The sequence below is a fragment of the Melanotaenia boesemani genome, chromosome 6, assembly GCF_017639745.1.
Source record: "Melanotaenia boesemani isolate fMelBoe1 chromosome 6, fMelBoe1.pri, whole genome shotgun sequence".
NCBI lineage: Eukaryota > Metazoa > Chordata > Actinopteri > Atheriniformes > Melanotaeniidae > Melanotaenia > Melanotaenia boesemani.
Genome location: NC_055687.1, coordinates 14,669,170 through 14,685,482, shown reverse-complemented (window position 1 = coordinate 14,685,482; position 16,313 = coordinate 14,669,170). Strand labels below are relative to the sequence as shown.

The following is a 16,313-nucleotide window of genomic DNA, read 5'->3' as shown; positions in this document are numbered from 1 at the left end:
TGTCGGAGCTGATACTCCACGCGCATCAAAGAAAAAAAAAACTCCTAACGCTGAAACTGCCCCGTCAGTGGACATAACACACTGGTTACGTAGAGGCTGCGCAACATGAGACGCAAACTACAGGGAGATATTTCCCCATATTCCTATGATGGCAAATTATCCTTGTCAATAGGTTACATGTTTTCTTTGGGATAAATCCAGTTTTCCACCTGCTATGGGTTTGTTCGGCCAAATGTGCAAACTCTAACAGGTTGCTTGACATCAGAACACAACATTAAGCAAATGAATCCAAACATATTTTGTTTGATTTTGGGAGACTGGAACTTTAAAAGCCGTGGCCGCAAAGTGCACGGACAGGTTTGTGTTGTGAGGTATCGGAGAAAGAAAGTCGTAGTCAGCGAAGGAGGAAAGTAGAAATTCGCAGCCAGAAGGCGTGGAATTCGTGCCAACACGGCGTCAAAACCACGACAAAGTTAGCCTGAGGGGGTTTAACATTTAAAATGTGGCGGAAAGTATTAAAGCGACTTACCTTGAAAAGTCCAAAGGAGCAAGGTGCACAGCAGCGACGTGCGTCCGAATATCATCCCGTCCATGGTCTTCTTCAACTTTTTCAATGAAAAGTATTCACTGTGGTTTTTTTCTTCTTTTTTTCTTTGGTTGTAAAGTGTGGAAATGTGGCACAGCAGCAGGTCTTTCTCTTCTTTCAATGCTTCACCGCTTTCTGGATCTCTCCGCAAAATGAGTGCAGCTCTCGCGCGCACGCACACACACAACCGTACACTCAGAAATCTGATGCTGGCGGTAGTCTTACTTGGTTGATATATTTGCACAAAAGGTGACCCCCTCTCCTTGCAACATACAACCCCCTCCCTCTCTCTCTCTCGCTCTCTCTCTCTCTCCCTCCCCTTCCTTGTCTCTCTACCTCAGCTGCAGTGAAAAGACCTGGTCGACTACTCTGGATGGTCTAGTGGGGCCGCAGGATTGCTTTAAAGGAAGTTAAAAGTGATTTTATCACGAGGCATACTGACTCATAGCTAACCCAGCAAGTACCCTGTAGATATAAATAATAGAGCAAGTTTTCTAAAGAGAATATGAGTAGTAGGCTATACCAAAAGTTAGAGCAATATCACTTTGAGTTCAGAATAACTGCATATCTATATTGACAAGTGGATATCTCCCCCAGTAAAAATCGAAACTAAATACTTTATAATGTCCACATTATAAAAACTTGCTGCAACAAGTAAATACACCTGTAACTACTGACACAAGTGGAGGATATATCATTTTCAAGCAAATTTGAGCACTCATGTGATATTTGGTTACTCTAATTACACGAAGATCGTTATTAAACTCCAGGTCTTTCTACTGTACTCTTTGATGTCTATATGGAGGCTCCAGATGGAAGAGAATTCCCAGAAGAAATTAAAAATCGGATTGTGAGACTTTACAAAGATTAAGGAGATACATGAACATCTGCGGCCAACTGCAAGTAAATAAATAAATAGGTTAAAAAGAAAAAAACATACTAAAATGACTGTTCAGATGCATTATTAGCTCTGAAAGATCGTCAGGCACAGTGGTTATCTTCTAAAATGAGAGTTTTTATGAGTGCTCTGACAATGGGGAGGAGATTACATCATGCAGCCTCTTGGATGGAGTACAAACAGGGACAAAAAAGAAAAAATAACAGAAAAAATTGCTTGGTCTTTTGCACAAAACTGAATGACCAAGATCATGTGTTCATCTGGGATGCAGCAATATATGTTTGTGGTGAACCTTAGCAGGATTACAAGAATTGCTTTAAAATCCTGACATTAAAGCATGGAGGTGGCAGTGTGATTATGTGGTGCTTCATAAGTTCAAAAAGTGTTGAGTGATGACGTACATCTATCCCACAGTGAATACTTGTGGCTGACAGAAGCCTAGCAGTAGAGGAATATTCCACCAGTTTCACAATCAAACATTCACTGCTGAAAACACAAAACTATGAGACAACTAGAAAAAAAGTGCAGCAAAGAACTGCAGACAAACCAAATCCCTCAGAAATTGGGTAACATCACTCTGGAACTTTGTTGGCAACTATCATCCTACAAATAGAAGATGACTGAGCATGTCAGGAAAAAACAAACAAACAAATAATAATAATAATAATAATAATGATAACTTACCATGTTTTGAAAAGTTTTTTTTTTTTAAAAAACTCTTCCGTCCTGTGATGGACATGCCTACATTGAACATATGTGGAAATACATATTTCCCTCAAGAAACTTGTAGGGGCAATATTTTACAACATGTAAGGACATGAACAAATGGGCAATAGACTATTATGTTTTCTTTGTTTTGTTTTTTTTTTGTTTTGTTTTGTTTTTGTTTTTTTTTTTGTTTTGTTTTGTTTGTTTTTTTTTTTTTTGCGGTAAATGAATACAACTTTGACTCCTTTAACATTTTAAAAGGTGTTGCATATGGTTTTCTCATTTGTTTTGTACACTGTGCAAAATTCACAATAAAAAATTTGAAAGAGGTTCACAGAAATATAACTAAAACACAAAAATGATCACTTCCGAGATTACTACCCAAATTATCCTATGATCCTACAGCTACATATTTGCCAGTTTAGACTCAGGACACTATTAACAGCTTTAAAGATCATCTTTAAATTAGAAATGTTGTAGGTAAATGTACTGATTAAGTAAAAAAAAAAACATTGCACTAGTGCTCTATTATACATTGGTACATTAATATGTGTATGCGGGTTCTTACCATTGTTCTGGTCACAATTAAAAAAGGAAATGTCTGGAAAATCAATTATGTTTTTTTGGCCATTTTGTTTTGTAGACAAATTTCCCACCCTGCATTAGACCATAACATGAAACATCCCCGACTTGTCTCAAATAATAATTATATTGTTCAAAGACTAGAGGCCAGTGCCTGGTAGTCAACCTAAGCTGTCTGTCATTGTCAGACATACCATTCATTCCTAGACATGTAATCCCTTTTGAATCTGTGTGGGTATTTACATGTTACGGTACATTCTATTAAGCTATTTACAGCTCAGATATAAAGTCATCAAGAGGGTCTAAGTAGCTTATTCACCTTATTCACAACAGTATAATCCAAGTCTTGGACCTTGGGATGGGTATAGTTTAACTTATGAAGTTGAATGCTGCAAAATCCCATAAGCTTAGGGTTTGAAAACATAAACTACAATTAGCCGGCAATCAGCTAGCCTAATAGCACCATTGTACACTTAAGCAGACATCATGAACATCTATCTCTTTGTTGTTTCTTACTGGTGAAGACAAGTTGAACACCGTGTGGCACAAAACAATCAGTGGAGCATTTACATTCAAAGACACACATTCCAAACACAGCTGGTTAATATTTTCTCAGCCATGTTTGGAGAAGAGTAGTGATACCTGCAACTGGTTCTTTGTTACCATACACAGAGTAGTTGAGCTCTCAGGAATGTGCGCGCGCACACACACACACACACACAGCTACTCTTCACATAAAAAAGAGACACTGGTAGGAGTGTATAAAAGCTACTGAGAGTTTGATGTGGCTTGGGCTGCAAGTTTACCCTCAAACCTTTTCATTTTCTGAAATTCATCAGAGCTCTTTATTCCTGGATATGACAGTGGGGGAGAGAAATCTTCCCAACAGCTATATTACATCAACAGAGCTGCTCCTTGCCAGTATTGACCCAGTCATAATCATCTCTCTTTGCTGCAGAGATGTAGGATCCACTTACAAGTCTCCTCTCCTGTGGTGAAAGACTTGGCACAGCATGGTTCTTGCCCTGCTTACATAAGGCCCACATCAACCTGCACAGATGTGGGTAATACTGATTTAGCCAAGCCTGGGCCATTTTTATGTAAGTTTTTTTAGTCATACATACAGTAGCTGTGATTTACTGTGTTGGCTCATTATCTAATGGAGCTGCAGCAGAGGTAAAAGAGCAGTCAGGACAGAAAAGGACACAGAGGAAGGCTAAAGTATGAAGAATGCTCCCAGCAACTTTCTCAGACTCTGTCTGGACAGGCTCATGAAGCAAAGTTTAGACATCAAAAGGAAAAAGTCCTGGACCTAATTTGTACTGATGATGTCAGTCATGAGACTTTAAAATGAAAGGGAAGTCATTCTTCTGTGCTTCAACTTACTTTTGTAATGCTGTGGAGCTAAATTCTGCAACTGATAACATCAACAAGCTGAATTTCCTGAGTAGATTACTGTTTGCTTTCTTGCTTTAGTTTCTGTTTGCCACCAAAAATTGCCTCTGATTTCTAATTAATCTATTTTCTCCAGCTCTCCAAAAGCGATCGCACTGCTTAAGCTGACTAAGCACAACACCCCACATGCCTTTCTCCCTTGGTATGTCAAGCCAGGTGGGATTTAATCACCGCACTTTGCTCCAAACAGACATGTCCAGAATACTTCCACATAAACACATCCATAGGGCATGCTGCTTTGATTCCTGTATCATCACAACTTACATCCCATCACATAAAAGAACATCAATCTGACTTCAAGCACTCGACATCCAGGTTACTCACCCTGCAGAGGAAATTTGAACTAGTTGAACTACTAGATTAGTTTGCTCATTTATTTTTCAAACCTCTGATACATCGAGCCTGGTTGGAATTTTGATTGGATGATGAAATAAAAGCTTCACGCTCTCGTGTCTCTTTGACACACCAGTCAGGTAGATTGCATTAGTGTCCTTTTTTATTTTTCCATCACTGATGAATAAGGCTCAAAGTGACTTGATCTTATTCACTTCTAACAAAGAGGAAAGATCCATCATTCTCCAGCAATGCATTATGGTCCTTGGAGTTGGTTGGTTGTTTCATATAAACTAATAATCACAAACAAATGTTTGATGCATGTTGTGGGAACATAAACATGACTCCCCTCAAGGTTTGTTTTGTGTCCACTTAGAACAAGCTAAAACTTTAATATTTTAGCATAAAGTTTATTTAAAATGTAACTATTGATCCAAGTTGTAGAAAATAGTTGGAGAATGTGCATCAAGTTAATGGAAAGTAACTGATGACAATGTTAACTTTAGCAAGCTTTATAAGGCACAACTAACAAGTGATGATGAATGTTTAATGTTTTATTGATAAAAGACTTTTTGTGTGCCAACTATTCTACTGGACTACTTTTACCAAACCCCTTACTGATGGAACAAGGTTGTTTTGTTGCAGTATCATCAGCTACTGGAGTACAATATGGTTTCAAAGTTAAATTGCAATTGTGAGTAGTGTGTTTACTGATTCTACAGTTATCATTGTATCATGGAATGGTATAAATCATTCAAATCTAAAACATCTTAGCTCTCCAGTGGTGTATAACATTGTGTAGGTATTTGGAAAGTAAACTGAATAAAATATATATAGTATTTATTTGTCATGTCCCACCCACCGGATGTCTGGTACCAATAATAGATTGAATCAAGTTGTTTTGTTATACTTAAATTCATGAAAAGTTAGTTTCTGTTTTAGCCAAGTTACTAAGCAGGAACTCCAACTTCTGATGATGTGTTCTTTTATTTCTTCTAATAAAAGTCTAAAAAGACTCAGTGAATATTAGAAATTGATATATTTGACATCTAAATCGATCAGTCGCAATTTTACAATGACCATAAAGAATAAAAATGCATGTTGCTCTCACTTTTTCTTATACAAAACAAATATCTTGCATCAACACCACTGCTACCAACCCAAATGTTAATAATACTTCACAAGAACATAACTCAATTATTTCTTCAAGACTACAGGATGTGGTGGTGAAACCTCAATTTTTTTGTATTAATCAACATAGATTCGGTTTTTTTTTTTTTTGTTTTTTTTGTTCTTGAGCATGAAGTCATTTAGAGCCGCTTTGCCGTCATCCTGCAATAACCTTTCTCAGTGAGGGCAAATTCTGCAAAACCCTGATAGAACAACAGCCTCTGGGACCTTACTTTGAAAACCAAACCTCATATCTCCCATGCCATGAAAACAGTCCTCCTTTTTTTTTTTTTACAGCTTCTGTTGATATCTTTCTTTAAAGCAGATTTAATGACATTTAGTAGAGAAGTTGCAGATGGAAACAAAGTGAAAGCAGTTTGTTTCATCTTTCCACTACACGTAGGCAAGAGAAACGATGGTTGCTGCTAAAAAAAAACATATGCAGAATGCCATTACAATATTTATTTATTTATTTGTCCATACTAAGTGTATACCTTACTGGTAACGCAATGTGACTGTCACCAGTCAGTCAAGGAGATGAAGGTGTCAGGTTTTGCTAACATCTAGCTGAAGCCGTATACTATACCTTCCCACTACAAAGTACAAATCTGACAGCACCTCTTGAGGGAAAAAGACAGGATTACTGTGGATTCATCATCCGGGCAGAGTGAATAACTTCAGTCTATCCAGTGGGCATTGAGAAGTTTCCATCAGAAATGAAATGTTGAAATGACCAACACACCAGCACTCTAGACCGAGAGCCACACTGCTAGGATAACTAAATATGATGTATTTGGGGATATGTGCTATGCTCTCTCTTCATTATAGAGATATATTCTATCAACATGGCTGTTACCAAAATTAAATTAAGCTCTCAAACATGTGATGGTTTACAGGCGGTGAAACTCATCTGCATGGTTTCATGGTGCTGACACAGTGTTTTCTTATACTGTTAGAATACCCATGAAAGAAAACTGTCATGCCTTCAAAATACAAATCACACAACCTACTTTATATTTGTAGTCCCATGTTTTATAGGATTTACCACCCCTACCTCATGTCAAAAATTAAGCTACCTGACAGACAATATTTGAAGCGTCAGCCTAAAGCATGGAGATAAAATGAAACAGAGACATGGAGGTTCTACAAAGGGAACAGAAATGTGTAATGAAAGAATAATGAGGGGAACCGATTAGGAGAGGAAGAGGAGGAGAGAACTTTAATTCCAAATTCAGAGGATGGGTAACATGTAGCTCCAGGGAATAACAGCAAAGAATGGGCAGAGAGAAAGATAAAAAGTGAAGGTAGTTGTAATCTTGTATTAATTCTCATGTCCTGACATTTCGGCAAAGAATGATGTGCTGGGGCTTCATCATTCACTTGCTCCATGATTCTTTGATCTCACCCTTTGTTTCCCTTTCTTAGTTTCTCCTTTCTATGTCCTCCATCTCTGTCCACATCAGTCTCTTTATGTATTTCTATTACACTTCCCTTCTCTAGTCCTTTTCCTTCTCAAACGCACTGAAAATGATATAACCATTTCCCAAGCACTGATACATAGTGGACCTTGATTCAAGTAAAGCATGAGTCACAATGCTGGGCTTGTACTGTGATTAAGCTTTCTGTGGGAATTCAGCAGCAGTAATCCCATATTGCTTACTCATGCTGCCAACTGGTGTTGATGATCAATACATCCAACAATGAAGCCACTAAAATGCATTAACCATCATGATTCACCACAGCATCATTTTTATGTTTTGTATCTAAAGTGTGATAGATTTAACAGGTTTTGCTCAGATGTAACAGGTCCACTTTAGGCCCACAGTGGTAGTTTTCAGCATACTGCTTATGTCTTCCGAAAAGTGTCACTGTCACTGGGTCGATGTCTTAATATGGATTCTGCAGGACTGGGTGGTAGTCACAATACCACCCACTCTGACTGTAGCTCTGTGGGAGTTACAGGAAATGAAGCACACAATCTGGCAGTCACATACCCGCCTCTGTGCCTATAGAGCGGGTCACTGCATAATTAAGGTCATCTCTGTGGTCAAGTGCCAGCATTTACAAGAACTGTGTCATACAGAAGCAATGAACAAGGAGCTAGGGTCATTTCTGCCCTTCAGTTTTTCATGGTTTGTAAAGGAGGAATTGTACCTATAATGCGGTATACACTCAATTTCCTTTCCACTTGCAGTCTCTTGACAACAGGGAGGCAGACTTGCAATAATAATGTAATTTACAATCAAATCTCAGTGCTGATTTAAACATGGTGAGTAATGAGACACAATGAAAAAAAGCCACAGTGATTAAACTGGGATATGGGGACTACTTCTGATTCAACTCCATGTGTACACCATTCAAATAAAATTTGTGTGTCCTCACACTGTCTGATACTCTAACAGTCTCTCGCACTAATTCAGTGTCCCAGAGATGCTCCCAAATTTCATCAAATATCATTTTCAGCAATGCACAAATAATACATTCTGTAATAGTATTTTTATTATTCAGATTTATTCATTTTTATAAGCGCCATCCTTGAGGAACAAAGCCATATTTAACTGAAAATCACTTTGAGTTTACTTCAAAGACCAATGGAAATTATGTGTATTATTGGTAGTGTCAAGCCATTTTCATCCATTTTATTACACTATGAATATAAATGTTTCATTCAGATCAGTCAATTTATTTATTCATTGTTATTTTTGCGAAGTGTAAGTGAAGTAATTTCTGCAGCATCACAGAGGCTCTAGTCATACTTTTGATGTAAAAACTAAACATGGACTTGAACTGCAATAATTTACAGTCATCAGATTACCTGATTTAAGTTTTGGTTAGATTTTCAATTATTTTATTTTTCAGTTATTGTTGTACATCTTTGCGCTTCATAACCTGACATGAAATTACAAATAGAAGCTTTCACACATGACAAACAGTAAGTAAAAAGGAAAGATAAAAAGGAAAATGAACAGGATTAACCACATTTACAGACATGACTTTTCTTCAAAATGCTAAAGCTACATTTTTACGCTGTTACTGTTTTCAGCAGCTTTATACTCTTGAATCACATTTGGCTTTTCTTCAGATGTCTTTTTCAGTAATGCATGTAAATGTAGCTTTCAGAGTAAAATTAATTAAGAATCAGCTCTTTGCCTTCAAAGACTCCAGCCTTTCCAGCATTGCACTTTATGTTGCTCAAAAACACATATTCACAATCCTGCATGCCTACTAGGCTGTGTGGACTTTATCTTGCCTACTCCAACTCAACGTTGGTGTTATCTTTGCGTACAAACCCTCAGGCTTTGAATATGAATACATAAACCATTTTATGGAATATTAATCATCTTTTCCCACTGAATGAATTGCAGGCAATTGCAATTTCACTGTGTCCTCCCTGGAGGTTACAAGAAAACGATGAAAAGCGTTACCACCTCTGCCAAACCTAAATGGTGTATTTATATTTGCGAGTGCATTCTTATTTCCATGGTTAGCCTTTCTCAGTTGGTTTACCAATGTGACCCAAAGCAAAGTTACACAGTCATTTAAATTCACTTCTGATGTGTACATGGTCAAATAAACACAGGAGGGCTTCTGTAACCAGCTTTGTCAAACACGCTGAGTCTTTTGAGCATAACAAGAACACAATCCAAATGTTCACTGTTACAAATGATCCACTCAAATAGAAATGGATGCTCTTGTGATAATTCTTTCTGATGAAAATATTAATACAGAAATTAAATCTGTGATAGGACCTGATGGGATCCACCTATGTGTGCAAGTCTCAGACAGACTTTCCAATAAATATATGTACACACATCTACTGCACAGCATACAAATCCTCAAACATCTTCCCCTTTGCTTTACTTTTTCAGTCAGACGCCATCAGACTCCAGCATCTTTCTCCACATCTGCTGTCCTCCCTTTCCGTCTGTTTTGCTTTGAAAATATCCCTCCCTCCTTCTTGCCCATAATGGTGGGTGTGGACAGGGTGGGGGGTAATTGCAGCATTACGGCCACAATGGGGGCCTGAGCAACCATGACACACGCTCATGCACCAAGGCAAAGTGTTGCCAGCAATGCAGACTTCTGTGACTCTGCAGGAGGGCATTAGGGGCAGGCAGGAATCAGTGAGAAGAAGAAGGAAAATGGAAGATGGAGGGGGGTAAAATAAGAGTGGGTGGGGAGAGTTAATTAGTGAAAGCAGAAGTGAAACTGCAGGAGAGGTGAAAAAAAGGATGCTAGTATAATAAACAAGGAGAGTACAACCATAGGAAAAGGGCTCAGTGACTGGAAACAGCAGGAAGGATATATATCTGTTTCAGACAACAGCAAATCTACTTGAGACAGAAGATAGAGCGAGTGGAAAGGAAAAAAAGCAAAAAGAGATGCTGTCTGTCAATACAGGCAAGAGTGAGTGCTTTCAAGCCAGTGGGCCCCCACTGACTGGATGTGCAGTTTGTCTAGCTCGACATGCTGGGCTAGGAAGACTGTATGGTATGATGTGATTTAATGCAGCTCTCTAGTAAGATACCAGCTACAAAAGGACCATATATCACACTGCTTAGAAAGTACAGAAGGAGACAGCTGTGTGTGTATGTTAATGAACTAAATCATGAGCAGAGAGAGGAAGTTTTTTTTTTTTTTAATTTTAGGAAGACTTTGTTTCTCAAAAAGCGGACAATGACTCCTTCAAGTGACTGCATATTAGGTCAGCTTAGTTTATCACACACCATTGTCTTTATATGAGTGAATTACTTGTGCTGCTGCCTTGTCTGTTTTAATCAATATTTGTTAATCAATTGGCAGCAGATGGGTTCGACTGAAACTCGAGCAGCTAGCTGCATAGCACTTGAGCAGAGTGCATTAGGGGCCCCCCGGCCCACAACAATAACATCAATTAATGGTCATGTCTGTGTTTTTGCATCTGCACCCTCAATACTGTATGCTATGAGCAGGTCACATGATTACAAGTCCTTATGTTTGTTCAAAGGTAAACAGTCCTTTGTGTTCCTCATTCTTCTGTCCAGTATGACCCACAATGAACAAAAACCCAAATCTGATGTCATCAACAGGGTCCTGGCCTTTAAGACTCATGCTTAGTGATGACCTAGTGATTATTTGTCATCTCTGTCAGGATCTGAGAGAAGATGATGCAGCATTGGGCTGTGGGAAGCGATTAACATATTTTTTTATGCAATCATAATACATTATTAAGTCAATGGTGAAAGGGAAAGTTGGCAGGGAGCATTTGAAACTCTTTGTTGTTTTGCTTATTGATTTGGTGGAAAAAGTAGTGACTCAGCTTTTTCTTTCTATAGCATTTGTTATTCACATTTCTATTGGGGATTCTTTATATAATATATATATATATATATATATATATATATATATATATATATATAATTTGGTAACATGCCCCGTCTGTAACTTTGCTTTGTGTCTTCTCCCTCCCCTGTCTATCACTTGCCTGAATGTACAGAAACCATCAGCCTTTTTCTCATCTGCATGCAGAGCGCCTTGGTTCCAGCTGTGAACAGAGGATTGAAATGGAAATGGGAGGGGGAGAAAGAACAGATTACGCTCCTCACATGCATGCACTGCCTTCTGGCTGCCCCACCAGCTAAGCGGAGAAAGATAAAAAGAAACATGGCTGTGTGAACGATGGGGGTTAAAGGGGAAAAAAAATTAGGAAACAGAGTTAGACCTCAATAAAATGAAAAGAATTAGAGGGAATGTGAGGTGAAATGTGGAAAAGAAAGAATGGGAAGTTAAAATTATTTTGGGTAAACGCAGCCTATTGAGAGGGTTTGTGCCAAAATTAGATCAAGACATCCTCATAGTGTTCTTACATGGACACAAAGGTGCCTCTCATGCATACTAGATTTGTGCAACTACAGGCTTATCTCAAATCTTCCTTTTCTAAGTAAGATCATCGAAAAAGCCATTTTTGATGTTTTTTGTTCCTTTTTTTTACTGGTTTAAAACGTATTTAGAGAAGAGAAAATACTTTGTGTCAATAGGTAACTTTATATCTGAGCAGACAAGAATTACATGTGGAGTTCCCCAAGGCTCTATCCTGGGGCCTCTTCTGTTTAACATCTACATTCTCCCACTGGCACAGGTCATAAAGAAAAACTAAATTAGTTGCTATAGCTATACAGATGACACACAGATATATATTACAATGTCACCCGTGGACCACATCAGTCCAGCTCTGAGGTCTGCCTGTTTGTCAGAGAGTAGACTTTAAAATTCTGCTGCTGGTCTCTGAATGGTTTAGGACCAAAATACATTAGTGACCTCTTGATTCAGTATGAACCTACCAGAACGCTCAGGTCATCTGGATCATGTTTCCTATCAGAGTCAGAACTAGACATGGAGAAGCTGCATTCAGCTTCTATGCTTCACATGTCTGGAACAAACTCCCCGAAAGCCTCAGATCAGCTGAAACCCTCAGTTTATTTAAATCCAGATTAAAGACCCACCTGTTCTCTGCTGCATTTCAGTAGTTTTTATTTAGAGTCCAGATCTGCATCTGTTTCTTTTAAAATTTTAAAACTTGATAATGTTTTAATACTGTTTTTCCCCACACTGGAACTTTTCTATTTCTTGCATTTTATCTATGTTATCTTAGCTTTTTCTTTTTATTCATTTTATTTCTTTAATGTTTTTTATGCACTTGTTATTGCTCCCTGCTCCAATGGTTTTAATGTTTTATGTAAAGCACTCTGAATTGTCTTGTACATGAAATGTGCTATACAAATAAATTTGCCTTGCCTTGCCTAATTGACAGGACAAGAATCATGTAAGCAAACTCAGACAGGCCTAAGAGGAGGCCGGACCTTGAACTTGAATAGTTGCTTTAGATAAGCAGCCAAGCAAAGGACAAAAGGGATGATTAACTATGAGTATGTAACATTGGATAATGGTGCATTCCAGTTGTCTTGGAATTCCGAGTGGTAGAGAGTGTGTGGCGTCATTCTCAGGTAGTTGGCGTTCCAGTTGCATTATCTCTGAAAAAAATAGACGCCTCCGAATCAACCAACTTTTGAGCATCTATAAATGCTAGAAAATCACAAATCCATTGTAAAAATGTGCACCTTGATAACAGCAGCCAATTTTGGTGATAATGATTAATAAACCACACGTTGATGCAATTTTTCCACAAACAAACCCACCGTAATGACATAATTATCAATAAAAAAAAAAATAAAAAAAACAACTCACTGCTGTTTACACTAGAAATTTAACAAACACAAAATATATTATTATATTATATTATGGGCTGCACAGTGGTGTGGTGGTTAGCACCGCAGCCTCACAGTAAGAAAGTCACTGGTTCAAATCTTGGCTAGGGGGAGGTTCGAACCTTGAGGGTGGCCTTTCTGTGTGGAGTTTGCATGTTCTCCCTGTGTATGCGTGGGTTCTCTCCGGGTACTCCGGCTTCCTCCCACCATCCAAAGACATGCATGTTAGGTTAATTGATGACTCTAAATTCTCCCTAGGAGTGAGTGTGTGTGTGTGTGTGTGTATGAATGGTTGTTTGTCCCCTATGTGTTGGCCCTGCGACGGCAATATTTTAGAATGTTAGATTAAAATTTTATGATTAGTTTTGGGCCCTGCGATGGACTGGTGACCTGTCCAGGGTGTACCCTGCCTCTCACCTGTTAATGCTGGGATAGGCTCCAGCTTACCCGTGACCCGTCATGGAATAAGCGGTTCAGAAAATGAAAACAAAATATATTATAAAGAATTTTAATACAGACAACAATGGACTACAGGTGGTACTGGACGCACCCCTCTTTAAGTTTGGAATCTCGGGGTCCTCTAAAACTTCATCATTTCCAGTAAAAATTCCTTGGAATTCTGAGTTCAAGGACAACTGGAATGCAACATTACTCTGCTACACAAACCTCAGAGATACATTTTAATTACATGTGTTTGGTTTACATGACTGTTATCAGTAAAGTTATTTTCTTCATTTTTTTAAAGGCATTTTCAACATCATAATGATGTGTGTTGGAATGAAATTTGGAAATATGAATAGAAGGTCAATATCGAAATATTTCATTGTGCTGGCTCAAAGTATCAAAAGTATCATGAAATGACTGACTGCTTGATCGTTTCTAGTAAAGTTCAACATTTTATTGAAACTGACAGGAAACAGGAGAGATCCGCCTCATATAACAATCATAATATTGAAATGAACTTAATTTAACACACACTTTTCAAATGTCAGGAGGTCTGCCATATTGTTGCATTGCTATTCATGAGATTCCTGTGTCCTGGTGCCACAGAGGAGTTGCGTGTGTTGACCTCAGCTGGAGCAGCCAGATGGGTGAACGGGAGGGCAATGGAAAGTCAGAGGATGGAAAAAAAAGAACTGTATAATGGAAAGTGTAAATGAGACAGTGAAAAAATGGGTGCACAATTTCTCCATCAGGACTCGGTAAGGCTAACCTGAGGTTTAGAGAATGCCCAGTTTACTAAAATCCTAAGCTGAGTACATATAACATTTAAAATTAGCTGCTCCTGCTCTGAATCCAGCACGCTGCAAACAGCAGCCAGTTTAATCTCACTTCCGAAAGACTGTGTCCAGAATTGCGATTTGAAATTTGTGAGCATCTGCAGCTTATTTTTGGAGCAAACACAAAGTAGAGTTTCTCAGGAAAAGTTAACCAGAACAGACAGCTTTGAAAGCCAGTCAGTGGTTAATAAGATTTCCACTAACACAATCTCACCTGTCAGTCACACTGTTTCTGCATGCACGCATTTACCCAGGCAATGACTTTAACTTCCTGTTTATGCTTTTTCTGCTAAGCAATCAGAAGGAAGACAGCAGAATATTTAAAATATGTACATCTTTCAAATATTTGTGTGCAAAAGCTAATATTTAGAAATCCAGAAACAGAGATGTGCAGGGAGTAAGTGAGAAAAAAGTATGCCAGGGAAGACATAGTATTACAGAAGGTAGACTAGAAGGGTTTAGCAGAAAACAAAGATACAGGAGAAGAAGGACAAAAAGACACATTAGAGAAGAAAGTAGGGAGCATAGAGAAAATATGGGCAAGATGAAATTTGTTCAGGAGAGGATAAAATATCACACTGAAACAAGGTCACAGTGTGAAAGGAACACGTCTAGCATGCAACAACAACACAAGAAGCCTGAAATTAGTTCCCTAACCTCTACAACCCTGGCTGCACCACACACACACACACACACACACACAGGCACACAGGTATGCACATAAAACCAGCACACCTGGAACGGATGTCATGAATCACTGTATCAGCCGCTTACAATGAATACAGCCAGCCTTGAACATTATGGTGCTATGCCGCCGATACTGTGCGGCTCTAGAGCTTTATCTGCTTTACCTAGTAAAATTCAATTGGGAAACATCTTAGAAAGTCACAAGATGATCACACTGAAGCTGCACATGCATGGGCCACATAGTAGTTTGAGTCACTGCAATTTTTCCTGTATCTGGTTTAGGTATTTGGTTTTTCAGCTTTGTAAAGCAGGTTTTATACACAGTGTAGTAAAAATATGCATTTACAAGAATATTTCTGAAACACTAACTAAAAACATTGCATATTTACCAAAATGCCACCTTTTATTGTTATCTGTTTTTGCTGCTACTCAAGTACAGGGCTTTTAGCAATTTCTTACACAGCAAGTCAAAAGATAAACTGTTGGGTAAATTAATTAAACCAATTGATGTTTTGCCCAAAACTGCATTCAAGACCATTTCCTTTAAAATGTCAAATGGGGGCTTGGTGACGTCGGCTCCGCATACTCCTCCCATTAAACATGAAATGACCTACTCTGAATGCACACTACATAAATACTAGTTCACACTGTATACAGTCTAAACCTATGACTACTTTATTCATTTGTTTTCAACAAATGTTAACAGATGTTAAGGCAGTTATTAAAATAATTCATCTTAAATGTAAAGCTGAATTTGTTTACATGCTTTGACAAAATTATCCAAAGGTTCCTCTACAGTTTGAGCATAAAACTATTTCTTTAAATTCCAAGTTCTCATGACTCAGCAGAAATCTGCCAGCTTTTAGCTGTGATTAAGACAACAAAGTTAGAGAAAATTATACTAAAGTGTTGATGGCACTCTAAGTGATAGAAAAGATAAAGGTTAGAATAAAGAGGAGCACAGACATACAACAACAAAGGTTGAAAGAGGAAGGTGTCTAAAACGGTAAATTGAGAGTGAAGGACTCTTAGAACAGGAAGCTAATGGATAAGGGAAAAACAGGCTAAATAAATGAAGGCAAAAAAAAGTTTCCTTCTTTAATGAATGCTTTCTCCTGTAAGTTTTACATCCTTTAACTTGCTGATAAGTCATCAACTGGACGTTGTCCTAGATCAGGGATCACCAGCTCCGGTTCCTGGATGGCCTATGTTCTGCAGGTATTGGATATTTCCCTGCAGCAACACACCTGATTCAAATAAATGGGTCATTAACAGATTTGTGCAGATCTTGACAACAACCTGTTAAAGATCCATTTTATCTGAATCAGGTGTGTTGCAGTAGGAAAACATTCTATGCCTGCAGCTAAAGA

The 16,313-nt window shown here is 38.2% G+C and overlaps 1 protein-coding gene across 3 annotated transcripts in view; it reads right to left on the bottom strand.

The window, feature by feature from the left end:
* Positions 1 to 843, bottom strand: part of bcam (basal cell adhesion molecule (Lutheran blood group)) — a 54,441-nt gene extending 53,598 nt beyond the window's left edge. The window contains exon 1 of one of the 3 annotated variants that reach the window (XM_041987870.1): positions 530 to 843. In XM_041987870.1, the coding sequence (XP_041843804.1) occupies positions 530 to 593 (64 nt within the window). In that variant the 5' untranslated portion in view covers positions 594 to 843. The remainder of the gene's footprint in view (positions 1 to 529) is intronic. The other 2 variants (XM_041987872.1, XM_041987871.1) reach the window with 2 other exon arrangements.
* Between the last annotated feature and the right edge of the window lie 15,470 nt (positions 844 to 16,313).